Source organism: Microcaecilia unicolor, chromosome 11 (genome assembly GCF_901765095.1).
Source record: "Microcaecilia unicolor chromosome 11, aMicUni1.1, whole genome shotgun sequence".
NCBI lineage: Eukaryota > Metazoa > Chordata > Amphibia > Gymnophiona > Siphonopidae > Microcaecilia > Microcaecilia unicolor.
The window spans coordinates 60,876,320-60,903,002 of record NC_044041.1 but is presented as its reverse complement, the minus strand read 5'-3'; the positions used below and the strand labels follow the sequence as shown (position 1 = coordinate 60,903,002).

At 42.9% G+C, this 26,683-nt stretch overlaps 1 protein-coding gene across 1 annotated transcript in view; it reads left to right on the top strand.

Annotated features, from left to right (window-relative positions):
* Positions 1–26,683, top strand: part of LOC115480694 (glutathione hydrolase 1 proenzyme-like) — a 108,065-nt gene that overhangs the window by 36,228 nt on the left and 45,154 nt on the right. Inside the window, 2 exon segments of the mRNA XM_030219542.1 lie at positions 19,062–19,229; positions 24,238–24,368. Of these exon segments, the coding sequence (XP_030075402.1) occupies positions 19,063–19,229; positions 24,238–24,368 (298 nt within the window). The 5' untranslated portion in view covers position 19,062.

The following is a 26,683-nucleotide window of genomic DNA, read 5'->3' as shown; positions in this document are numbered from 1 at the left end:
GTGAAACAGCATAATGGGAACATGATTTTGCTACTGCAAACAATGGACCATCTGATCTTAAGTTTTGCTGTTCAGGGAATATAGCCTATAAGAACAGTAGAGTTGCCAGTGTTTGAACTGGTTACTGTTCTCCAGCCAAACGGAACAGTGATGAGTTGAGTTACTTTAAAGCGGAGATGAAGCTGGTAGCAATTCTTTGTGAACAGACATATGTGTCTACCACAAAAGACTGCACACCATCCCATGGGAAAGTTTTACACTGGGGTAACTGTCCACTGGATTAATAAGGGAGGAAATCTGCTTGTCTGGCCTTAAGACTGACATTTGACTTTCTTGAATCAATTCTCAAAAATATTCAAACCAGAGTTTGCCATCAGATGAAGAATTGTTAGAACATCAACAGACAATGATTGTGATAGCCTTCTTTGTAATTGGACAGCATAGTGATGATAATGAAGATAAGGATGAAGATGCAAATGATGAATTAGACAGCACTACTTCTAATTCAGATGATAATGACAATAATGATGATAAAGTACTCTTTGCTATATACGGAAGTCAAGTGTTTCAGAGATTCCCTTGATCACAACCTGAGACCCAGACAACAGGCATCAGTGATATTGCAACATGACCTGATCTGAAGGAACATTTTTATCAGACTGAACAATCCACTTTCTGCTAGTGCAGTTATTGAAAACCTTTTTAGGTGTGCTGGATTAATGACTTGCAAGCACAGTCACATGAGTGACAGTCATTTTCATAAATTTTTAGTTTTACTAAAAGTAAGGTGGATTGAATTGTAGAGCAATAAAGTTGTTGGGATAAAAACATGAACAATAGTTGCATTCATTGTAGTTGTGGTACTTTTACTTTTTACTCAAAAAGTATTATATTGGGCAACAACTTTTTTTACTTAAGTACATTTTTTAATGTTGAAATCTGTTTATTAAGGTTTTACAACATAAATATTACAAACAAATACTGTCAGAGCAGTGAGAACAGGTAACTAAATCCTGGAGAGAGCTTGAACTCTTATATCTCCCTCATATTGCAGATAAACAGGCACCAAGCAATGGCAGACTTATAAACAAGTGAAAACATCCTTCCACCCTCCCCCTCATCCCCCTCCCCCCCAGAGCCAACCAATCTTCTAGCGTTCTGGGTACAAATTACAAAGCTAGAGTATTTAAGTCTAAACTACATGCACGAGAGGGCAAAGATTGTATATACGGTTCCAAAATTGCCAAAAATCAGTTTTAAGTAAATTTTTTAATGTTCTTCACTGTACTTTTAACTTTTACATATTTTTACTTTTATTTAAGTACTTAGGCCTAGTACTTTGAACAACACTGGCCTTTTCATAGATTCTGTGACTAGTTATAGGAAGCCTGACTATTGTGGGGCAGGTCCCTCAGTGATCTCACCCCAGAAGGATAACCTGGCATTTGCTAGAAAAAATGCACTGCTGAAACCTAGTAAGTTATGAACATAAAAAGGTATATCACATCTGCATAAATCAATAAGGAAAATGTTAGCTAACATAAATAAACAAAGCAGCTGTTTGGGTCAATACATTCTTTAACAAATCAAAATAGAGATGTGTCAAAGCAGTGACTCAGGCAGTTGTTTGGATCATTTACGTTTGCAGATATGATGTCCATAAATCAATAGAAAAAAAACATTGTGAGTTACCAGGTTGCTGCAACACACAGCTACAGGATTGTGTATTGAACCCTTTTTATTGTTGGCTTAACTTGTATAGGGTGCTCTGTGCCCTTTTTGATTTGGTCTGAAGTTTTGCATTGGTGGGCCAAAAAAAGATGGATGGCCAAAAAGGGTTGTGCCCAAACTTTCTGCCAGGATTCTTCAATGCTACAATGTAAACGATAGCTGCTGTTCATAGACAGTAGAAGAATGGATGATGGTTGAAAACATCAGTGGCCTTTGCACTGGAACTGAGAAATAGTTGTTAATCACTTGAGTGATTTAAATATAGTTCTGCATTAAAAGCACTACTGTGCTCATGACCTGAGTTCAAATTCACTGTAGGGATTTTTTTCAGCCATCCATCCACTTTCAGTTGGTAAATGAATATCTGGCCTTAACCGGGGGACAAAGATGACCGGGCAAGGCAATGGCAAACTACCCCACCGATGATCTACCAAGAATCCAGCACAGTTGCAGCCCTTGTAAGTTATTCACTTGTGTACAGGGGACCACCTTTACCTTTACCTGCTGTAGAAAGCTGGTGGTCTTTGCTTTCTGAAGGGAAGTCAGAGTAATGTTTATGATTGTCGTCTTGAAGTTCCCATTTTGAAAGATAATAAAGAGGGGCGGGCTGCTATCTTAAGTGAGGTGCCATGCCTTGCTTTGCAGATTCAGTCTCGGGCACCTTGAATTTCTAACTGAAATTGAGGGGAAGTTTTCCCAGTATCACGTCTAGCTGCCGTGTGGGAAAGACCTTTTTTTTTTTTGGTCAATTTTGTGTCTGTGGAAGTCAATAAGTTTTTTTTTTTTGTTTGTTTTTGTTTTTTTTCCCTCTTGCTGAAAGGTCTTCAGAGGGGAACAGAATTTATGACAATGTCCTAGTGGGAGGTATCATGTGAAGGAGTATGGAAGGTGTGTTCTGATCCTTTGTCCTTTCCACCCTTCCCGCAGTGTGCTAGGGCTCAAGGGAGCACTTGGGCACTGGGGACTGTGTCCCTAGGACCATGGAGAGAGGATCCAGCTGAAGGAAGTGCCTCCTGTGGCTTGAAGTTGTGTCACAGCAATTCCACATTACTGTGGTTCAAAGAGTGGTGGAGGAGAAAGGAGATTATTAAAGAGGTTGACTGAAGAAGACCAGGAGAGAGTAGTCAGGTCAATCTATGCAGAGAAGAGCCAATTTTGGATTCATAGAGGTTTAGAGTGGTCTCTGTCTTGTTGCTTTCTTAACACATTTGTGTTTGGATTGTAATTGGGAGACTTGTATTAATTTGTGCACTTGCTGTTGGTTCTGACGTCAAAGAATTCCTCAGTAAATCTGCTTTTTTTGCAACACCAAATTTATTGGACTTGAATTTCTTTGTTGTGTGCTTGGACTGATACCAGGAGTTGCAGATCATGAACATCACAGAAGGGCCCGGGAAAAGTGCTTACCTCCCCCCCCCCCCACCCCAACCCCTTGCCAAGCATGGTCCCAAGGGTATGAGATGCAGAATGGGCCGGCTGAATCTAACTTGGCGGCACTGGGTTCTATGTCTATGGGAAAATGCTGAGTATACTTGGCTTACAGACTGTAGGATTAAATGGACAGGAAATCTGGGTTACTCCTGCACAGCTTAAGGCTTTTTCTTTGTTTGCTTTGGTTTCAAATTTTCTGCATCTTAGCACATTTTAAAAAGAGACAGTGTAGGTTTTACATGGCTGTGGCCAGATACAATGTAATCAGACTAAGCCCAGGTGCAGTGTGCTGCCTCCAGCCCCAGGGACGGAGAGGAATGGTTCCTGCATGGATACAAAGACTGAGAATACCAATCACAGACTTATGTTTCTGGAGCTCTGTTTGATGATAGGCAGAGACCTTGTGTTAAATAGAAATAAATCAAAACATAGAACAGAAAACAAGATGATATATTTTTTTACTGGCCTAGCAATACATTTTTTTGATTAGCTTTCAAAAGTAACCCTTTTTCAGATTGGAAATAAAGCAAATGTTGAAAAATATCAGAATATATAAGTGAGATGCAAAAACATTCCAATGATGGTCTCACAGGAAGAGGGTGGGGTGGGTTAGGTGAGAAACAGGGAGAGCTGGGTGGGTGAGAGACAGGGAGAGATGGATGGCTGATAAAAAGAGTGACAAAGCAGTAGAATTTTATGGCTTATAGTGGGATAGAAAGCCCAGATCTTTGTTAAGCCTGTCTTGTGGGTGTCAAATATATGTTAAAGTCTGTCTCCCATTCATCCAAATCCAAATCAATAAGTTATAAAGACAGTGCTTCTCCCATGGGGCAGAGCTCGAGAGCCCCTGGAAAAGACATTGACAGTACATTACTGATTTCTTGACTACTAAGCCCAAACCTGGCATACCCTTGACCTATTTCCTGAAATAATACCATCTTCCTTTTCATGTAGAGGTTATGAGCCCAGGTATCCTAATAAATCCTAATAAATAAATCACTCTGGCACCTTCTTGCCAGATATACTTGGAAATGATTTCCAGTCTTACCCCCACCCTCACCCTCGTTCACTAAGATCAAAAGCTATCACAAATCCATACAAATGGATACCATGAAATATAATCTTATAATTACATTATAAAAGTAAGCTGCATAGACTCTCTTAATTAAAATCTATTGAATCACCTGTTTACCTCAGTTGACTGTAATCCAGAACCAAGACCAGCTTGACATCCATTGCTCAGCCCTGGTACACCAATGTTGCATTGAACTATTAAACATTTGGAGCATAACCAAGTTTGTGTATGCAGGAGAATGCAATCTAAAGGCAAACAAATCAGTGTTTTTCTTCGAAGCACAGTAACATGAAATATGCTTCCAACATAAGCGTGTGCTTACTTGGAAGTGGATCTTCAGGAAATGTGGCAAGTGCCTGCCAATGAGAAAAGTTAAGACACTTGGATATCCCCAGCTCTGACTTTGTGATGTGACTGTAGAAGAAAGAGTATTTCTTGTACTTTAGAAATATCTCTAATAAAAGGCAGACGGCAACAAAACTTCTGATATTGTGTCTCAAATGTGCAAATATAGCCTTCTGTCACCTGAGAAAATGGGCACTCGGTGATTGCAATGTTAGATATAAAGGTGATCCTCTGCTTTATCTAGTGTGATCCCCTCTCTGTTGTACAGAGCTCAAATATGCTCAGTGAGACCTCAAGACACTGGAAAAATTCCACTGGTATTGCTACCAAATCCAGTGAAAAGACAAACCTACCAAAGTCAAACTTTGGGCTAGATTTACCAACACATGGAGGGGCATTTTCGAAAGGGATATCCAAGTTGCGATTTGGACGTCCTCGCAAAATGTCCAAATCCAAGGGCGGGGAAACCCGTATTTTCGAAACAAGATGGACGTCTATCGTTTCGAAAATACCGTCAGGGATGGCGAAATTTAAGACGTCCAAATCCTTAAATTTCGCCGTCCCTAGACATGGACGTTTCTGATTTTTGTCGATTTTTCGAAACCAAAGACGTCCATGTCAAAAATTACCAAATGCAAGCCATTTGGTCATGGGAGGAGCCAGCATTTGTAGTGCACTGGTCCCCCTGACATGCCAGGACACCAACCGGGCACCCTAGGGGGCACTGCAGTGGACTTCATAAATTGCTCCCAGGAGCATAGCTCCCTTACCTTGTGTGCTGAGCCTCCCCCCCAAAAACCCACTACCCCTAACTGTACACCACTACCATAGCCCTTATGGGTGAAGGGGGGCACCTAAATGTGGGTACAGTGGGTTTGTGGTGGGTTTTGGAGAGCTTGCTGTTTCCTCCACAAATGTAACAGGTAGGGGGTATGGGCTTGGGTCCACCTGTCTGAGGTGCACTGCAGTACCCACTAAAACTGCTCCTGGGACCGGCATGCGCTGTCATGGACCTGAGTATGACATCTGAGGCTGACACAAAATATTTTTAAAGATGTTTTTTGAGGGTGGGAGGGGGTTGGTGACCACTGGGGGAGTAACAGGAGGTCATACACGATTCCCTCCGGTGGTCATCTGGTCATTTTGGACACCTTTTTGTGCCTTAGTCGTAAGAAAAACAGGTCCGGGTGAAAACGTCCAAGTGATCGTCAGGGACGTCCTTGTTTTTTTCGATTATGGGTCAAGGACATCCAAGTGTTAAGCACGCCCAAGTCTCGCCTTCACTATACCTCCAACACGCCCCCTTGAACTTTGGCCGTCCTTGTGACAGAGTGCGGGTGAAGACGTCCTAAATCGAACTTCGATTATACCGAGATGGACGTTCTTCTCTTTCGAAAATGAGCCCGATGGTAACACTCATTACTTACGGCAGGTTCTCTTTTATATAATGGAATCTATTTGCTAATAATCCACAGTAAAAGATATTAGCATCTGCTAACACAGTAACAAATTTTAGTAAATGTAAGGCCCGATATTCAGCCAGTAGTATTTAGCATTTTATTGACTGCCACCAGTCTTATTCCCGGATATTCAATGCTCGGGCCATGTCTAAGTACTTTCATTGAATATCTGGGCATATATGGCTGCATAAAACCTAACTGGTTAAGTGGGATATTCAGCATTTAACTGGCTAAAGGTGAGCCGCATAAAGATAGGATTGTGCTTTTTATGATCCTATTTATCCAGTTATTCAAACTGGTTGTGCTGAATATCGGCACTTAACCGGCTAAGTGCTGACTCTTCCCCAGAACAATCACAAAGTAGCCCGTTTTGGCTTAAGCACTAACCTGGCATTTTCAGCAGCACAGTTCAGTTATGTGCCACACAATGGGGCTTATTTTCAAAAGAGAAAAATGTCCAAAAAGTGTCATAAAGCACCATTTGGATGGATTTCTTCTCAAAACGTCCAGTGCCTGGTTAGCCCTGGACAAGTGGATTTAAATAGCCAGAAGCCATTTCTGGCCATTTAAATGGCTTTGAATATTTCCCCCCTTAGTGTTTTTGCTTATAAAAAATTTGTAATTAAATCAACAACAAACAGCAAAGCATTTGACATCAGTGTCAGAGTGCAGGGCATGTCAGGCTCCAGTCTTCACATCTTCTGGCAACAGATTGCACAGCTTCATTGTTCATTGAGTGAAAAATGCTTTCTCTGATTTATTTTAAATCTGTTACCTGTTAGTTTTATGGAATGTCCCCTAGTCCTAGCACAATTTGAAAGCATAAATAAACATTCCTTATCAACCTGTTCCATTTCACTCAGGATTTTATAAGTTGTTATCAGTGATGACTGCACAATCCCTGCAAACCTCAACCACTGTGCTGCTTTCACTCTACGTGAACTAATTCAGGTTTCCGCAGTGACTCAGTTTCAGAGAGTAGAGTAATAACATAGGTGAGGTTTCAGCCTTAACACACTCCTCAGTGATTCTGACAGTGCTAGAAGATAGTGTTACTCCAGAGAGACGGGGAAAGCTTTTCTATTGCTAACTGCCGAACCAGGGTAAGGCTTTAGGGTAAGTACTTAAGAGCTGTTATTTTTAAAACTATATATTTATGGAGCAACATACATGCTTTGAATTACATGTTAGGGTTTAAAATGGAAATCCCCAGACATGCTTTCTCCTGATCTAAATCTGTCCATGCACTAATGTGAAACAGCCTGTGCTCTTTTCAAATGCTCTCTTTCTGACAGTTTTGCTTGTTTATCTCTTATCCTCTTCATAATTGCGTTCCCCTGCTCTGTTTCAAATGTATCTTCAGCCTTGAGTCCCTGGGACAGTTAATTGGGGTCCATCAGCTGAAAGTGCACATTTTGGCAGATGAACAGTTTTCTGCCTCTCTAGGTGCCTTTCAGAGCAAGCAAGGGGCCATCAGACCATGAATCAATGGGTCGAATGGGCTGGGAAAATAGACTGGTCAGTGGGTCATGGGTCAGTATCAGTGTTGTATAGTAACTAAATAAAATGTAACTAGTTTCGGTACTTAAGTAAAAGTTTTTTGTTACTTTTACTTATCCTGTATTTCTTTACAAGTAAAAGTAACAAAAAACTTTTACTTAAGTACCGAAACTAGTTACATTTTATTTAGTTACTATACAACACTGATACTGACCCATGACCCACTGACCAGTCTATTTTCCCAGCCCATTCGACCCATTGATTCATGGTCTGATGTACATTTCTTTTACTGAAGTAATTATTTTGCCAATTTTTACTACTTTTACTCAGTTACATCTGATGCATGTAGTAAAAAGTAAAAACGGAAGGGAGATGTAAATGATGATTCCTCAGTAAATCAAATGAAACTGGGAACGGGATTTTGCTATTGTAAACCTCATCGCGCAAACAGTGGATCATCTCATCTTAAGTTTTGCTGTTCAGTGAATATAACCTATAAGAACAGTGCAGTTACCTGTATTTTTTGAACTGGTTAGTGGCCTCCAGCCAAACAGAACGGTGACGAGTTGGGTCACTTTAAAGTGGTGATGAAGCTGGTAGCAATTCTTGGTGAACAGATATATGTCTCTACCACAACAGACTTCAAATCACCCAATGAGAAATTTTACATTGGGATAACTGTCCACTGGATTGATCAGTCTTTAGGAAGGATGTCTGCTTGTCTGTCTGGCCTTAAGACTAAATGGTTCTCATACATTTGATGTTCTTGCATCAATTCTTGATGATCTTCAATGCTCGGGCCATGTCTAAGTGCTTTCATTGAATATCTGGGCATATATGGCTGGATAAAACTTAACTGGTTAAGTGGGATAGTCAGCATTTAACTGGCTAAAGGTGAGCCGCATAAAGATAGGACTGTGCTTTATATGATCCTATTTATCCAGTTATTCAAGCTGTTAGAAAAGTGGCGGAATGCTTGGGAACAGCGTTCTTCTCATTAAACATTTATGGAATTAATTGTGAATATATTGTGGGTGGGTTGATAATAGCTCTTGCAGTTGATGGGTTATGAGGCACTGGTTACATGGTTAAATGGGTCATGGGTCAGCTTGCATGATCCATTGCCTGCTCTGATGCTTTGAGAGGGGACATTGGTGGGTCTTCAGGAGGGTAGGAAATCAGTGGAGAAGAATTATTTTAAACTGAATTTAGAGAAGATTAAGATTTTGGGGAGGGGGTGGCAGGATACCCTCCTGGGATCTTTCATGACTGGATGTGACCCTACCTGCCAGGCACATCCCAACTCAATTTCTATGCCATTTAAAATTGTATTCTGTTTTGTTTTGGAAAGCACAACAAAGCAGAAGGAGCCTTCAAGAGTAGGGGCGTCAACTAAACGTTCCGCTCTTCTTTGAGTGTAGTTGGGACTCCCTCTTTTGCGCTTCCCATTCTCTTTTGTATCGGCAGCTAGTGTTACTCTTCTACTAAGAAGGACACAGGAACCCACTTGGGTTTCCATAGAATAACTTTGGCTGCAGTATTCTGCATTACTTGCAAGCAACGGAGTACAGTTTACAGTATATTCAAAACTTGATATGCTGCCTTTGGAAGTGTCACCACAGTGACATAGTTCATGTCCCTGTCAAACCTAGCCTCCTCCCAGCTGCCCGGAATCAATCTGTAGATCCACTCTATTTATAAGATGTCTACTGATTCAGTTAATCCCCAAAAACATCCAAGAAAAGGAATGTGGCACTTTGGACAGCCCTACATATAACCCATTGTAGTAATGCAGACCTGAAACACAGATGTTTGTACTTAAGAAAAATGTTTCCTGCTCCAACACAGGGCATAGCCTCCATATAATCTTCAACTTCGCATAAACAGATCATATGACCATCTCTTATTCATAAAGCACCCCAAATCTTTAGTTTCTTCTTAATGGCCACATCTGTCTCTGTTTCATCTACCTTCCCTCGTCCCACTAACAATATTTCTGTTTGTTTGTTTGTTTTTTTAACATTTAAGAGGTAATTTTATTGAGTATTCAATTGTACATTATTTTTTTTAATAGTGCTCTTTTAGCTTGTTCACCATTCTCTGGATCTTCTTATGATTTTGAAAAGCATTAATATTGTGACTGAGTGTTTTAGTTTGTTTTGATTGTATCTTCCTTCCCAGGTATGCCTGGCTTCTTAACGTTTGTAAACCGCATAGAACTGATGTGGTCACTGCGGTATAACAGTACTTTTTAGTTTTAATTTTATAAGGAGGAGCCTAGTTAAATCACCATTAAGGAACCCTTGTGAAGCCTGTTTTATGAAGGCAAGTAGAGTTTTACTTGTCTTTATAAAATACTAGTGTAAGTGGCAGGCGCAGATGCTTATGCCAGCCCTGGAGCAGGTGTACATGTTTGCACCAATAGTTTTCAAGTATACATTCAGCCGGTGGCAATCAGCATTTTGCTGACTGCCTCCGGTGTTATACCTGGAAATTCAATACTGGGTTATGTCCAGGCTCTGGCGTTGAATTTCTGGGTATATGGAGCTGGCAAAAACACAGCTGGTTAACTGTGATATTCACTCAAATAAAGGCAGTTATCATATGCTTCTCTTGCTGGGAACCATACATACAAACGCTCATCAAATTTAACAGTCCCAGATCTATAATACATATTTTTCTCCCACCACATTGTATAGTTTATTATTTCATTATCCAGTGTTCACAGACTTTCTGGTTTTGCCTCAGTGGTGCTTCCTTGTCCAATAGTTATTTTTTGGCAATTCATACGGCACCAAATTCTTCATCGGCTTCTACACAATCGTTTTGATATAATTAAAGCACTTATCTTTGAAGTATGTTCAGACTGGGGGCTCAAAACTGTCCGACATGCATGTTTCGCCTGCTAGGCTGTGCCAAGGACTTCCCCCTCATGCCATTATAGCGCCAGCTCAACTAGATTATTTTCGAGATTGCTCCTGATATTCAGCACTTATCTGGCTATGAAGAATCACATAACAATGAGGCTGATTTTTACAGTCTTATTTATGCGGTTACCTTAACTGGTTAAGTGCCGACTCCATCCCTGGAATACCCCCAAAATTACTGGCTTTGGCTTGAGTGCTAACTAGGCATTTTCTGCAGCACTATCCAGTTAAGTGATGCTGAAAATGCCTGATTAATCCAGGACAAGCGATTTTAATTGGCCAGGAGCCTCTCCTGGCTGTTTAAATCAGTTTGAATATCAGGCCCATAAATTTATAGCATTTTATAATGTATATTTTCACTCTGTCCCTGCTGTGCCCAAACTCCACCCCTATATAAGCCATGAATTTTGCTCCTATTGTTTTGCAGTTAGTGTTATTGAGGATTTCATGCCGTTTCTTCCCTTTTACTGAGAGCATACAGGACCTGTAACATTTTTCTGCCTTCCTTAGAAGGGATGGTTAAAAAAGAACAAAGACAGGGAGGAGGAAGTGTGCTGGAACCAAGAGTAAAGTTCTGGACTGTTGGACAAATTTAGTATTGCACAAATTGTCCTGACCTGAAGAAGGAAGTGCTGGTCTCTGAAGGCTAATCAAAAGTGTTTTAAAAATCAGTGAAGGTATAACCTTATTTTCTGTTTTGTGTTTTATTTGCATTTATTAACCTTCCTTAACACAGCTACCACATTGCTTTATCCTAAATTAAAAATAAAATTATTTTCTGTACCTTTGTTGTCTGGCCATTTACTTTTTCTAATTGTGTTGGTCCCAGCCTCTTGATTCTGCATTCCTTTGTCTTCTCTTAACTCTCTTGCTAGGGTTTCCTGTCCATTTGTCATTTTCTCTCCTTTTTCTTTATTTTCTTCAATTTATTTTTCTGCCTCGCTCTCTGTTCAGACTTAATTCATTCTTACTATCCATTCTTTAATTTCCTTCTTTTTACTTCATCTACCTGTGGCTTTTTATCTTTTCCTCACTTTTGTTCTCCCCATGCCCCTTCTTCTTATTCTCCAGTCTTTCACTAACTCTATCCTCTCCCTCTTTCCATCCAGCATCTCTCTTCTTTCTCTCCCCATCCTTTCAGTGTCTCCCCCCCTCTCTGCATCCTTCCACCCAGCATCTCCTCTTTCTCTCCCTAACCTTCCATCCAGCACCTTCCCTCTTTCTCTCTCCATCCTTCCATCCACTGTCTCCCTTTCCTCCTCCCATCCATTGTCTCCCTCCATCTCCCCTCCCTTCTAGACAGTTCTCTCTCTCAACCTTTTTCCATTCAGCATGTCCTCTCTCTCCCTATCCTTCCAGTGCCTTTCCTCTTTCTCTCCCTACCCTTCCAGCCAGCCAGCATCTTCCTTCTTTCTGCCCCCTCCTTTAGCATCTTCCCTCTTTCTCCCTCCTTTCATCCAGCATTTCTCCGTCTGACAGCTAGGGTCTCCCCCAGTTTCTCCTCAGGAACTTCTCTCTGTTTCCTTCCCATGTCCCCTCTTTCTCTCCCCATCTTTCAACTCATCTTTTGCTCTCTGTATCTCTCTTCCATCTAGCAGCTTCTCTCTTTCTGCCCCCTCCTTCTAGCATTTTTCCTCTTTCTCTCCCTCCTTTCATCCAGCATTTCTCCTTTTTTATCTCTCCATCTGACCAGCCAGGGTCTCCCCCTTGCTCCCCTTCCTTCTCCCCAGCAGCCTGGCTCTCTCTCTCCCCTCTGCTCTCTCTGGACACCCTTTCCTGCCATGTTTCTCTCTCCCTCCAGGCCTCTTTGCAGCAGTGCTGACACAAGAACAAAACCAAAACAAGTGCGGGGCGCAGCAGCCTTCAGGCATGCGATGCCGGCTCTGCCGATCCTCTGCCCCCGGAGTGGGAAATTGGCATCAGCGGGGACAGAGGACGGCAGAGCCAACAGCGCATGCCTGAAGGCTGCTGCGGCCCCGCACTTGTTTTTCTTTTAATGCTGGCTGTAGAGAGAAGCAGCAGCTCCTTTGTTCCTGCCGCTGCTCAACAGAAGCAGCGGCGGAATTCATCGAGAGACTTTCCCGCTTTGGTGGGAATGTGGGAGATGACCCGCCAAAGTGGGAGTCTTCCGCTGAATGCAGGATACTTGGCAGGTATGCAGGCTACATGAACTCTAATCACAGAGCAGTCTGTGGGTTCCCTTTCTCATACAGTCTTGTTGATTCTCACATGTCTGGAATCATAAAAGTCCTTAAATGATTCGGCAAAAACAGCTAGTGCAATTTCTATACAAAATCTACAGCTGTAAATTTGTTCAAGCTGAAGTTGTAACTCTGATTTTGAAAAGATTTCTGGTACATTATGATGGTGTTCACAGAAGAATGCAGAATTTTTGAAAAGGATAAATGCTGCTCTCCTCTAGAATTCCTGTTTATATCTAGAACAAATATCCATTTTGACAACTTCACGAGCCTTCCCCAAACTAGGCACTGACATAATATAGCCACCATCTGCTCAACTTCATTTTCCCATAGGTCTCTTGTATGGGTGGAACGTAGAAGAGTTTTATTCTGTCTTTTTAAATGTTCAGTGGAGTTTACAGTCTTATTAGGTTTTGAGGTTCAAAGAACTCGCAAACTTGACTGGTACCTGAGGCAAAGAGAGATCATGTGACCTCCCAGGGTCAGATAGTGTCCTTGGGGGAAAGTGAGATTTGAATCCTGGTTGTTGGCCACTTCTTCTCTTATTGGAAAAAGATCACATGGCCCTCCAGTCTGCCCACTGGGCTGAAGCAGGTCTTACTCAATCTGCTGTCTGGCTGCCATCTTCTGAGAAGTTCTGAGAGAAGAGGACATTTCTCTGGTAAGTGAACGCTACTTTGTGCTTTGGGAACTTAAAGATTGGGGTTTAAAGGAGGAATTGTAGGTTAGTGTTAGGTAAAATAAAAATATAAAAAGCAAATTTTAACAGCTAATCTCCATAGTCTTTTCCACTTAGTTTTAAAAGCTTTGTACCACTGCAGGATCTAGTTTTAGTCTTCCCACCCCTAGGACAACTCTTCATTTATAGTCAGTTATTGTAATTAGGGTAACAAGCAAGGAGTGCTCTTACAGAGTTTTAAGTACATCTCATTACCATCTAAGAAGGAAACACTAAATCATACAATACACTATATAAACTAAAAGACACTTTTATATTAGGCTAATATCCTTAATACTGTAGCAAGTTTTAAATTATTGAAAAACTCAAAAACACTAAGATGGAGTCAGCAGTCCAGCAGCGAGAGGGGTGCTATCCAGTCCTTTGAATTGAGTGTTACATGTATGATTATCTCCCAGTTGGTGAGATGTCATATGTGTGTGCCCGATGCAAAGAGCTCCTAGCTCTTAGAGAACGTGTCCGTTCTCTAGAGGCTAGAGTAGCAGACTTGGTGGAGCTGAGGGAGACAAAGAGGTACATAGAGGAGACCTACAGGGATGTTGTAGAGAAGTCCCACCTCCAGTCTGGTAGCCCTTGTACTACCTTGGAGGAGGGAGGTCTCCTAGAACGAGAGCATCACCCTGGTGAGGTAGGAAGTACTCCTGTAGCTAGGACCTGCCCACCAAGGGATGTACTATTCCTCTCGCACCAAGGATATGTCTCCAAGTGCTGCCTGGGAGGGAAAGGTTAGGACAGCCGTTGTAGTTGGTGATTCAATCATTAGGCATATAGATAGCTGGGTGGCTGGTGGATGTGAGGATTGCCTGGTGACTTGCCTGCCTGGTGCGAACGTGGCGGACCTCACGCATCACCTAGATAGGATTTTAGATAGTGCTGGGGAGGAGTCGGCTGTCTTGGTACATGTGGGTACCAATGACATAGGAAAATGTGGAAGAGAGGTTCTGGAAGCCAAATTTAGGCTCTTAGGTAGAAAGCTCAAATCCAGGTCCTCTAGGGTAGCATTTTCAGAAATGCTACCTGTTCCACGCGCAGGGCCAAAGAGACAGGCAGAGCTCCAGAGTCTCAATGCGTGGATGAGACAATGGTGTAGGGAGGAGGGTTTTAGATTTGTTAGGAACTGGGCAACATTCTGGGGAAGGGGGAGCCTATTCCGAAAGGATGGGCTCCACCTTAACCAGGGTGGTACCAGGCTGCTGGCGTCGGCATTTAAAAAGGAGATCGAGCAGCTTTTAAACTAGAAATGGGAGGAAGGCCGACAGTCGCTCAAAAGTGCATGGTTTAGGATAAGGTATCTTGCAAGGATACCTCACAAGCAGGGAAGATAGGGTTTCTGGATAGTGAGGTTGCACAACAGACCGTGGTAGGCCAGGTGCCCTTAAATACAACTAAAGATCAGACAAAAGATGGCAAATCAATAGTGTCAAATATGAACAAAAAACATACTCTGAAATGTCTATATGCAAATGCTAGGAGTCTAAGAAATAAGATGGGAGAGTTGGAATATATTGCACTAAATGAAAAATTGGATATAATAGGCATTACTGAGACCTGGTGGAAGGAGGATAACCAGTGGGACACTGTCATACCGGGGTACAAAGTATATCGTAGTGATAGGGTGGACCGGACTGGTGGAGGGGTAGCATTGTATATTAACGAGAGCCTTGACTCAGATTACAAATTCAACAGGACACAAATCACACCTTTGAATCATTGTGGGTTGAAATTCCATGTATAAAAGGGAAAAGGACGGTGATAGGAGTGTACTACCGTCCGCCTCGCCAGGATGAGCAGGTAGACGCAGAAATGATAAAAGAAATCAGAGATGCAAACAAAATGGGCAATGTGATAATAATGGGTGACTTTAATTATCCAAATATAGACTGGGTAAATGTATCATCGGGACACGCTAAAGAGGTACAATTCCTTGATGAAATCAAGGACAACTTTATGGAGCAGCTGGTGCAGGAGCCGACGAGAGAAGGAAAAATTCTAGAGTTGGTCCTTAGTGGAGTGCATGATCTGGTGAGAGACGTTATGGTACTGGGGCCACTTGATAACAGTGATCATAATATGATCAGTTTTGATATCAACCTTGAAGTATCAATACACAGGAAGTCAAATACATTAGCGTTTAACTTTAAAAAGGAGACTATGATAAAATGAGAAGAACGATTAAAAAAAACTTAGGGGGGCAACTGAGAGGGTAAAAACTGTACAACAGGCATGGACGCTGTTCAAAAATACCACCCTGAAGGCCCAGGCTAAACATATTCCATGAATTAGAAAAGAAAGACGGAAGTCCAAAAGCCAGCCGGCGTGGTTGAAAAGTGAGGTGAAGGAAGCTATTAGGGCTAAAAGAAACGCCTTCAGAAAATGGAAGAAGGAACAGTCTGAAAATAACAAGAAGCAGCATAAGGAGTGTCAAAGCAAATGCAAGGCGCAGATAAAGAAGGCCAAGAGGGATTACAAAAAAAAGATAGCATTAGAGGCAAAAAAAAACATAGCAAAATTTTTTTCGGTATATTAAAAGCAGGAAGCCGGCAAAAGAATCGGTTGAGCTGCTGGATGACCGAGGGGTAAAAGGGGCGATCAAGGAAGATAAAGATGTAGCAGAGAGATTGAATGAATTCTTTGCTTTGGTCTTCACCGAGGAAGATTTGGGTGGGTTACCGGTGTCGGAAATGGTATTTCAAGTGGACAAGTCGGAGAAACTTACTGACTTCATGGTAAACCTGGAGGACGTAATGGGGCAGTTCAGCAAACTGAAGAGTAGCAAATCTCATGGACCGGATGGTATTCATCCTAGAGTACTGATAGAACTGAAAAATGAGCTTGCGGAGCTACTGCTAGTGATATGCAATTTATCCTTAAAATCGAGCGTGGTACCGGAAGATTGGAGGGTGGCCAATGTAACGCCCATTTTTAAAAAAGTTTCCAGGGGAGATACGGGAAATTATAGACCGGTGAGTCTGACATCGGTGCCGGGGATAATGGTAGAGGCTATTATCAAAAAAAAATTACAGAGCACATTCAAGGACATGGATCACTGAGACCGGGTCAGCACGGCTTTTGTGTGGGGAAATCTTGCCTGACCAATTTACTTCAATTCTTTGAAGGAGTAAACAAACATGTGGACAAAGGGGAGCCAGTTGATATTGTGTATCTGGATTTTCAACAGGCGTTTGACAAGGTACCTCATGAAAGACTACAGAGGAAATTGGAGGGTCATGGGATAGGAGGAAAAGTCCTATTGTGGATTAAAAACTGGTTGAAGGATAGGAAACAGAGAGTGGGGGTTAAATGGGCAGTATTCACAATGGAGAAGGGTAGTTAGTGGGGTTCCTCAGGGGTCTGTGCTAGGACCGCTGCTTTTCTTCTTCAAAAAGGCCTACAATGAGAACCTATAGCCTCACTAAGTCACCTCACCAACCCACTCAATTATGAACGTCCACCTTCTATAACTACCCTAATCACTCTCTTCCTTCTTTTCTCTTCCCTTCCTTGATTGCTACACATTACTAACTGTATCTGATATCCTGATATGACAATGTTAACAAATTTATGTAAGCCACATTGAGCCTGCAAATAGGTGGGGGAATGTGGGATACAAATGCAATAAATAAATAAATAAATATATTTATAAATGATTTAGAGATGGGAGTAACTAGCGAGGTAATTAAATTTGCTGATGACACAAAGTTATTCAAAGCCGTTAACTCGCGACAAGATTGTGAAAAATTACAGAAGGACCTCACGAGACTGGGAGACTGGGCGGCTAAATGGCAGATGATGTTTAATGTGAGCAAATGCAAGGTGATGCATGTGGGAAAAAAAGAACCAGAATTATGGCTACGTCATGCAAGATTCCATGTTAGGAGTTACGGATCAAGAAAGGGATCTGGGTGTCGTCGTCGTCGATAATACACTGAAACCTTCTGCTCAGTGTGCTGCTGCGGCTAGGAAAGCGAATAGAATGTTGGGTATTATTAGGAAAGGTATGGAAAACAGGTGTGAGGATGTTATAATGCCATTGTATCGCTCCATGGTGCGACCGCACCTTGAGTGTTGTGTTCAATTCTGGTCACCGCATCTCAAGAAAGATATAGTAGAATTGGAAAAGGTGCAGCGAAGGGCAACTAAAATGATAGCGGGGATGGGACGACTTCCCTTTGAAGAAAGACTAAGGAGACTAGGGCTTTTCAGTTTGGAGAAGAGATGGCTGAGGGGAGACATGATAGAGGTATATAAAATAATGAGTGGAGTGGAACAGGTGGATGTGAAGCGTCTGTTCACGCTTTCCAAAAATACTACCGGTAAGACTAGGGGGCATGCGATGAAACTACAGTGGAGTAAATTTAAAACCAATCAGAGAAAATGTTTCTTCACCCAACGCGTAATTAAACTCTGGAATTTGTTGCCGGAGAACGTGGTGAAGGCGGTTAGCTTGGCAGAGTTTAAAAAGGGGTTAGACGGTTTCCTAAAGAACAAGTCCATAAACCGCTACTAAATGGACTTGGGAAAGATCCACAATTCCAGGAATAACATGTATAGAATGTTGTACGTTTGGGAAGCTTGCCAGGTGCCCTTGACCTGGATTGGCCGCTGTCGTGGACAGGATGCTAGGCTTGATGGACCTTTGGTCTTTTCCCAGTGTGGCATTACTTATGTACTTATGTACTAAGGCTTCTTTGTGTTTCTCCAATGAACACTTGAATTCTGCCATGGCTTTGATTCCTGCTTGTAAGCTCTCTCTGGGGCAGGGTTCTTTCTATACTCAGCATGCACCATTTTTCACTTTTTCTTCTATGTATTAAAGTGTAACTACAAGTGTCATTTGTCCTGACCATTTGTCCTCTTTTTTTTTTTTTTCCAATGTCATTTCATGATCGTGTTCCTTTTTTACTAAACAGCAAAGAGCCCAGGGTTCCTGTGGCCTCCTGTATGCTGAATGAAGTCTCTTTTACATCTTCTGCTTGTTGGAACCTTGCCATGATGTCTTCTAAACAGATTTACCCTGAAACTGATGACTTCAGCCTCCTCATCTTTCTGCCTTTATGAATTACTATTAATGATGCAGCCTATCCTAGAAAAGCCCAGAATGCCTTAAAAAAATCCACTGCATAAGAAAACATTGCATAATGACAGAGAACATAAAATAAAATCATCACACCAGCCTCTTCCAGACCCACCAAACAACCCATCAGCAGCTTGAAAAATTTACATAAAATATTACATGAATAACCGAGCTCTCACTTTTTGCAGAACATAGGGTAATTTAACTCCAGCTGAAGTTCAGAAGCAATGAATTTCAAGCCACCAGAGTGAAATAAATAAAGCCCGGTAGAAGCCCTCCTAATTTGTGCTGGCCCAGGGACCCTCAGCAAGCTGCTCCTCATTCTCTGCTGCTGTATCATTACATCTGAGAACTTGTCCGAGTTTCACAACCTTCCATATACTGCTCCTCTTTCTCTCTCTGATCTGAAGCGATAGCTGAGGACTTATTAGCTATAATCCTCCTGGCGCCAGCAGAGAGGTAAAGATCAACTGATATCAGGTCTGCTGGTACTGTTTCCTTTCTGATTCCAAATAACATGAAAGGTGTTTGTCTAGCTCTCATTAACTTCATATTTTTTTTTCCACTTGTGTCTGCAGGATGCTAAAAAAGAGGTACATATTGATTGGACTCCTGACCATACTCCTGGTAGCCCTGGTTCTGTTTCTGGGGCTTTACTTTGGACTCCGCTGTGAACCGACAAGTCAGCACATCTATGAGAGAGCAGCAGTGGCCACAGATCATGTAAAGTGCTCGGAAATTGGAAGGTAATTTTATCATTACTTGGGCAAATGGCACTTGCTTTTGTTTGTTTATATATTTATTATAATTTGATTACACACCTAACTCAATAGATACATAAATCACATTAGGGTAATTCTATAAAGTACGAACTAACACTTTTGCACCAATTACATGCGTTAATGATTAGCATAATGGCGTGGAGACATCACCTAATGGTTACAGCAGCGGACTGAGAACCAGGGAAGCTGGTTTAAATCTCACTGTGGCTCCTTGTGATCTTGGGTAAGTCACAAGGGGGTCTTTTACTAAAGATGAACTCGAGTTATCTTCAGCAGGGCCCATTTTATTCCTGTGGGCCCTGCTGCAGATAACTCGAGCTAACCTTTAGTAAAAGACCCCCTTACCTTCCATTGTTTCAGGTACAAACTTAGAGACCCTTTTACAAAAGCTTAGTGCCCAGTAATGGAATTAGCACATGCTAAATGCTAAGAAGCTCATTGTATACTCGTGGGCTTCTTAGCATTTAGCGTGCACTCAGCTTTCGTAAAAGGGCCCCTAAGATTGTAAACCCTCAAGGGGACAAGAAAATACCAACTATACCTGAATGCAACTCGCCTTTGGCCATAACTGAAAAGGGGGTGAGTTAAATCCAAAATCCCTTCCCTAATGGCATATATGCACATATATTTATTTATTTGTTTGTTTTGGTGCATTTCTACCCCACATTTTCCCACAAGTGCAGGCGCAATGTGGCTTACATGAATTCAAGAGGAAACAATACAATGCAAAGATGACACAATTACAGATGGTATATATGTGCACATAAGTGCCAAAATTCCACTAAAGCGCTATTTTGAAAATACACACATCTTAGCGTGTATTTTAAAGCAGGGGCGTATCTGCTATGGGGCCAGGGCCCCCATAGATTTGGCCCTGGACCCCCTACCGATGACCCTCGCAACCCCCCCTCCTGCTGCCAACCTGCCGCCAACGTCCTTTGCTGGCAGGGGACCCCAACCCCCGCCAGCCGAAGTCATCTTCCTTCATTCATTTGGGTTTCTTCTTTCTGAGTCAGACTCACAGAAACAGAACGAAGAAAGAAGAAACCCAAACGAACGAAGGAAGACGACTGGCTGGCAGGGGTTGGGGTCCCCAGCCAGCAAAGGTAGGTGACAGCGGGTGGGGGGGGGGGGGGGTCGAGAGGGTTGTCGGCGGTCGAGAGGGTCGGCGGGCGGGCGGGCCACAGTTGTTGGAGGCGGTTCTGGCAGTGGTGCCGGGAGGGGGGCTAAAATGTGCTCTGGACCCCCCTACCGGCGGTCTAGATACGCCCTTGTTTTAAAGGTTGGCGGAGTCTTGGCAGGACTCACATACATGTAACTTACAGAATACTAGAAGCTGCATGTATATGAATGGAACTTAAGAAACAGACGTCAGCTTTATGGCATGTAAATGCTTGTGCCCAAATTAGAGGCACATATTTTGTTGCTATGCTAGTATTCTATAAAGATACCTCTGGGCATCTATTTATAGGACCCAGTTATAGAATTAACCTCATTATATCTAGTTTGTGATTTCCTTACCAGTTTGCAACTGGGACCCTCTTATCAGAAGTACCACATCTTCGGGATGGGCTGAAATCTTATCTCACTATGTAGGTACAAGAATGTAGAATTGTCCAAAGGATGAAAGCACTGTACCCTCTAAGTGGATCAGGAGTCCTACAACATCATTGCTGTCAGAAGGAGGTGGTGCTCCAGTATTGTGCTTTCAGCTGCTAGGAACAGGCAGGTTCCTTGGAGTCCTGCAGAGCTTGCGTTTGCCCCTTGCCCATGGTCTGGCAACTTCCATCCCTTCTACCTCAGTAACTTCACCAGCGGCAGCAACAATGGATGTCTGCTGCCTGTGCTGAACCCACAGGCTTCACTCTGCTGCCCATCACCAGAGAGGAAACAGGAAGTGACATCAGTGAGGGTAGAACATGGCAGAGGGAAGCCTGTGGGGTCAGCACAGGTAGCAGGCATGCATCGCTGCTGCTGCTGCCAGTGAAAGTGCTGAGGTAGAGCAGGAAATGGGGTTTGGACAGGGGGGTGTTGCAAGGGCAGAGGAGGGGGAGAGAGGGGAATGAGGCAGCCACCACTGAACTGTTTTAGGCGCCAGACAGGAAGGACCTGAGCCAAGAATGGGTGGTCCTCTGCCCACCCAGGCCCACCTGTAGCTATTGCACTGCACTGCACAAAATGTTAAAATTGCAATAATATCATAGAAGCAACTCCTCCCTTTCATTTGGCAAAGGAAAACTATGGGTGAAATTCTATAAGTGGGGACTCCAATGCAGTGTGGTGACAGCCTATTCTGTAACAGTGTCTGGGTGCCCAGATCTCATTATAGAATGCTAGCATTACTTGCCTGGTACTAGTATGCCTTATATTTACACGTCTGCAGTTTATACCAGCCACAGACCTGACCTTAATGCAGGTGCCTAAATGCAGCAGGTATCCACTGAACTTCCAGTATTCTGTAAATTGTGCATGTACGTGGCAGCCCTGCCTATGCCCCTCCCATTCTCCACCCATGTGAACACCACTTTGCATTTATGCGCTCTACCACTTACTCATGCCCTTACAGAATGCCACTTAGGGGCATAGTTATCAATGGCAGCTACCGTTAAGATGTGTTATTTTACCACTAACTCATGCAATTTTAGCACAGGTCCCATATTGTATGTAATGAAACCTAGTTACTAACAACAGTAAATCGAAATCAACATTACATATAGCAGTGATTTTGATTTCTAGAGACACTTTTATTAAAGTGAGCTAAATATAGGGCAATCAAGCCATTGTGATATCATAATGAGGTCTCTTAGGCATTGGTGGAATTAGGCGTTATGACATCACAATATCAGCTCTGGTTACCAGACTGAAACTCTTCAAACTTGGGTGAGGGGGAGTTATCAACCTGGGCTACATTTAAGATGCATTATTTTACCTCTAACTCATGGTATTTTAGCACTGGTGAAACCTCAACTGCCAGGGACGCCTACAAAGATAGCCTTCCCTTAAATGGCTTTTAATACAGGTTTCACTGAATCCTCTGAAATAAGCCACTTTTTTTGCTGGATTCCTTCTGATGCAGATTTGAAACAAGGGGGCCCCTTGTCAGGGATTTGAGCAGTGCTACGGTTGATCTATTTTTGGAGCTGACTGGGATGGACAATTTTGCTGAAATTTAAAGGTTAAGGAAACCATCTGGGTGGATAAGTTTAAGTAGTAGTTTTTACTGTGCACATGTAGTTATAATGCGTTTCAGCAAAGGTATGACATTAACCTGATGGAATATTGTCCTAGTGTAATTTTGTTATTTAATTTCCTCTGTTTTTTTGGCTGTAGGAGTTGTTTTCTATTGTGGCTTGTTTCAGAGGATTGAGTGAAGCCTGTAATAAAAGCCGTTTAAGGGAAGGCCATCTTTGTAGGCGGTTATTCACGGGCAACTTCCATGGCTATTGCATAGAGCAAATTTAATGGTATTAGTTTCATAGGGTATTTTTGCTCTCCTGTGTTTTTGATTTTAGCACAGGTCTGATTTTATGCAAAGAGACCTAGTTATTAGTAACTGGGGTTAACAGTAAAATAACACGTCTTAACGGTAGGCCATGTTGATGACTTTCCTCTTAGTTGCTTTGCTGCCATTTACGCATGTAAGTGCCAGTACTCTGTGCATTAACACACATAAGAAGTGTGCAAACATGGGAATCTAGTAATAGAATTACCTTTCATGGGTTTACCCACACCAAGAGAAGTCCCAAGTTCATTGGTGGTGATGTAATATTTTATTGGGTTGAAATAAAGACTCTACAAGAAATCGTGTTTCTGCCTATAGGCCTTCATCAGGAGTCGACAGGAAAACAAAATCCTGTAGCAAAACGCTTAAACTTGTCACAATAAATGCTGCCAATCCTGCTATTGCTGGTATCAAACCTCAATGCTGGTGAGAGCAGGATTGGCAGCGTTTATTATTGTGACAAGTTTGAGCGCTTTGCTACAGGATTTTCAATATGCCGACTCCTGATGAAGGTCTTTTGACCGAAACACGATTTCATGTAGAGTCTTTCTTTCAACCCAATAAAGTATTATACATCACCACGATTGACCTTGGGACTTCTCTTTGTCACCTTTGCTGTTGTGCTTGTATTTTGCAAAGGCTTTTTTCTTCATTGTATTCTTTACCCACAACCTGACAAGAGCTTTCTTGCACAAGGAATCAAGTAGTGCAAGGAGGTAATTTTACAAGGATTTGCTTCTCTTCATATGTGTAAAAAAAAAAAAAACCCCACAAAAAACCCCCAATTCCACATGTGTAGCAATTTTTATAGAAGCTGCTACCTATTTGTATACCTGCAGGATGCATAGATTTAAAGAAAAAAAAGGGGATCTTATGGGTATGGTTTAGGTGCACCTGAAAAGCATACATGCATTTCCTATTTTGCAATAAAAAAAAAGATTTCAATTTACACATGTTCCCAGGCACACACAAAACTGTCAGCTAGCTGCTTGTTTGCACTGGGGCTTTGGAGGATTGATTGAGTGGGAAATTGTGCTTACCGCCATTGTTTTAAAAGCAACTCAAACAGGAAAAACAGGTGAGTTCCGGAGCTCAGCTCCTTCCTCTGCTTCCATGGGATGTGCGGCTTTGTAAAATCTGCTGCTTGAATGTCTAATTGTTGACATTTTATAGATAACAGAATCCTGAGTGATGTTGCTCTTTTTGTAAAATAGCTGTTCCCACTGTATGTTCCACCAAAAATACAGGTTTCCCCATGGCCTTATGTATATTTTACAATAGGCTCTTGTGTTCAGGACCCTTTTGTGAATGTCCTGAAGTGGATGTTCCTTTTCCTAGCTAGCTGACCTGTCCAAAATTGTGCTTTAAAAATGCAGGGCAGGCCGGTGCAGTGGGGCTCTGCCATCTCTTCCCCAGCTCCAGTGACAGGCTGCATTGAATAAAATCCTGCTTTGTTGTCCCTTTGTGCAGGGATATCCTTCTGGAGGAGGGCTCTGCAGTAGATGCCGCTATTGCAGCTCTGCTCTGTGTTGGTATCACCAACCCCCACAGCATGGGGATCGGTGGGGGACTTTTCCTTTTGATCTTCAATGCCACCACAGGTGAGAGTAACAAGGTAAACCTCCAACACAAGGGTGTCAAAGGTACATCTAATTCTTCAGTGTATCAACAAAGTACAACCCATAGTGTACCCTGATGGAATGTTCTTGTTTGACATGAGACTGGTAGAAATGTAGATAATCAGCATTATAACACAACATGTAGATAAACCTCTGATTGGCCAGCTTCTAAATTAGACTCATGTTCTCTCCTTAGTAACATGGTGCCCATCATGTACCTCCAAGCTGCCCTCACACTGTAGGTCTTCTGTTCTGCTGTCTGTTTCTGCTGTTTATCCTTTTTCAGATTTTCCCTGCTACCCCACAAAAGTACCTGGGTCTTGCATGAACAGGACAGGGGTATGAGGCAGACAATTCTTGTGCCCTTTTTGCTAACGTTCCTTGATTTTTCTCATGGGGCATCTTAACTCACATATAACAACTTTCTTAGGACCCTGTTTACTAAGGTGCGCTAGCGATTTTGGTGCGTGCTAAAATTTGGCATGCACTAGCCGTGTAGATGTCCATAGGAATATTATGGGCATCTACGCTAGCACCCTCTAATGCAGCTTAGTAAACAGGGCCCTAAGTATGTAGAGAAGTAACCTAGTGGTTAGAGCACATGATTTGGTATTCAGGGGTGCCTGGTTCATATCTATGGTTACCATATGGCTCCAGAAAAAGGAGGGCACATTGATCCAGTCTGGGTTTTGCTTCCATTGGAAGCAATGGAAGTAAAACCCAGAATGGCTCAATCTGTCCTCCTTTTTCTGGAGTCATATGGTAACCCTATCAGAGTGCTGCGCCTGTTGATCTTGGGCTAGTTCAGTGGTTCTCAAACCTGGTCCCTGAGGCACACCAGCCAGTCAGGTTTGCAGGATACCCACAATGAATATTCATGAGAGAGATTTGCATGCACTGCCTCCACTGCATGCAGATCTCTCTCATGAATATTCATTGTGGATATCCTGAAAACCTGACTGGTTGGGGTGCCTACAGGACCAGGCTTGGGAACCACTGGGCTAATCACTTAGGGGTCCTTATACAAAGCGGCAGTAAGCCCCTCGTGGGCTTACCACTTGCTGAAACGGAAGTACCGCTGGGCTACCACAGCAGCCTGGTGGTAGTTCCTACCTCCAGCACGTGCCATTTTTGGCACTACAAAAATATTTATATTTCTGTAGTGCCAGTATGTATCCAGCAGTAATCACTATCCGGTTACTGCTGGGTTAGCGTGGGAGCCCTTAGCGCCACGCCCTTACAGCCACCTCAATGGGTGGCAGTAAGTGCTCCCCCCTTGAAATGGACAAATGACCATTTCTTTAAAAAAAAAAAAAAGAGAGAGACCGGACTTTAACCCGCTGTGGTAAAAGGGGGCATCGGCTCACATCAAAAACACGCGCCAACGCCAGTGCAGGCCTCCATTTGCCGCAGCTTGGTAAAAGAACCCCTAAACTCCTCTCTATTGCCTCAGGTGCAAAGTTAGTTTGTGAGCCTTCCAGGAACAAGGAAAAACCTGTTCCTGAATGTAATTCACCTTGAGCTACAGCTGAAAAAGGTGTGAGATAAAGCCAGATAAAGACTTCGTTTTACAAAGCTGCGCTACCAATTAGGCAGTGGCGTTCCTAGGGGCGCTGACACCCGGGGCGGATCGCCGATGCGCCCTGCCCCCTGGGTGCAGGGACCTCCCGGCGAAAGAACCCCCCTGGGTGCACGCCGCTGGGGGGGGGGGGGGGGGCGGCACACCGGTCAGCGTCGTTCGTTTCCATGCTCCCTCTGCCCCGGAACAGGTTACTTCCTGTTCCGGGGCAGAGGGAGCATGGAAACAAATGACGCTGACCGGCGCGCAGCACCCCCCCCCCCCCCCGGTGGCGTGCACCCGGGGCAGACCGCCCCCACCCTTGGTACGCCACTGCAATTAGGGTGTGCTGAATGTGAAGAAGTCCATGGGAATGGAATGGGCTTCTTCGCATTCAGTGCACCACTAATCAGTAGTGCAGCATTGTAAAAGGAGACCAAATTGTGTAAATGTAGAGTGCAAGGAGATATAAGTAGACATCATCAAGAATGGGAGGAGTGGCCTAGTGGTTAGAGCACCAGTCTTGCAATCTAGAGGTGGCCAGTTCAAAATCCCACCGCTGCTCCTTGTGATTTTGGGCAAGTCACTTAACTCTCCATCGCCTCAGGTACAAACTTAGATTGTGAGCCCTCCTGGGACAGAGAAATTCCTTAACGATACTTTGATTTGCTTTGCTTTGTATAACTCCTCACAATGTAATCCATAACCGAATTGGAACAAAATGTAATTTCCATTATTC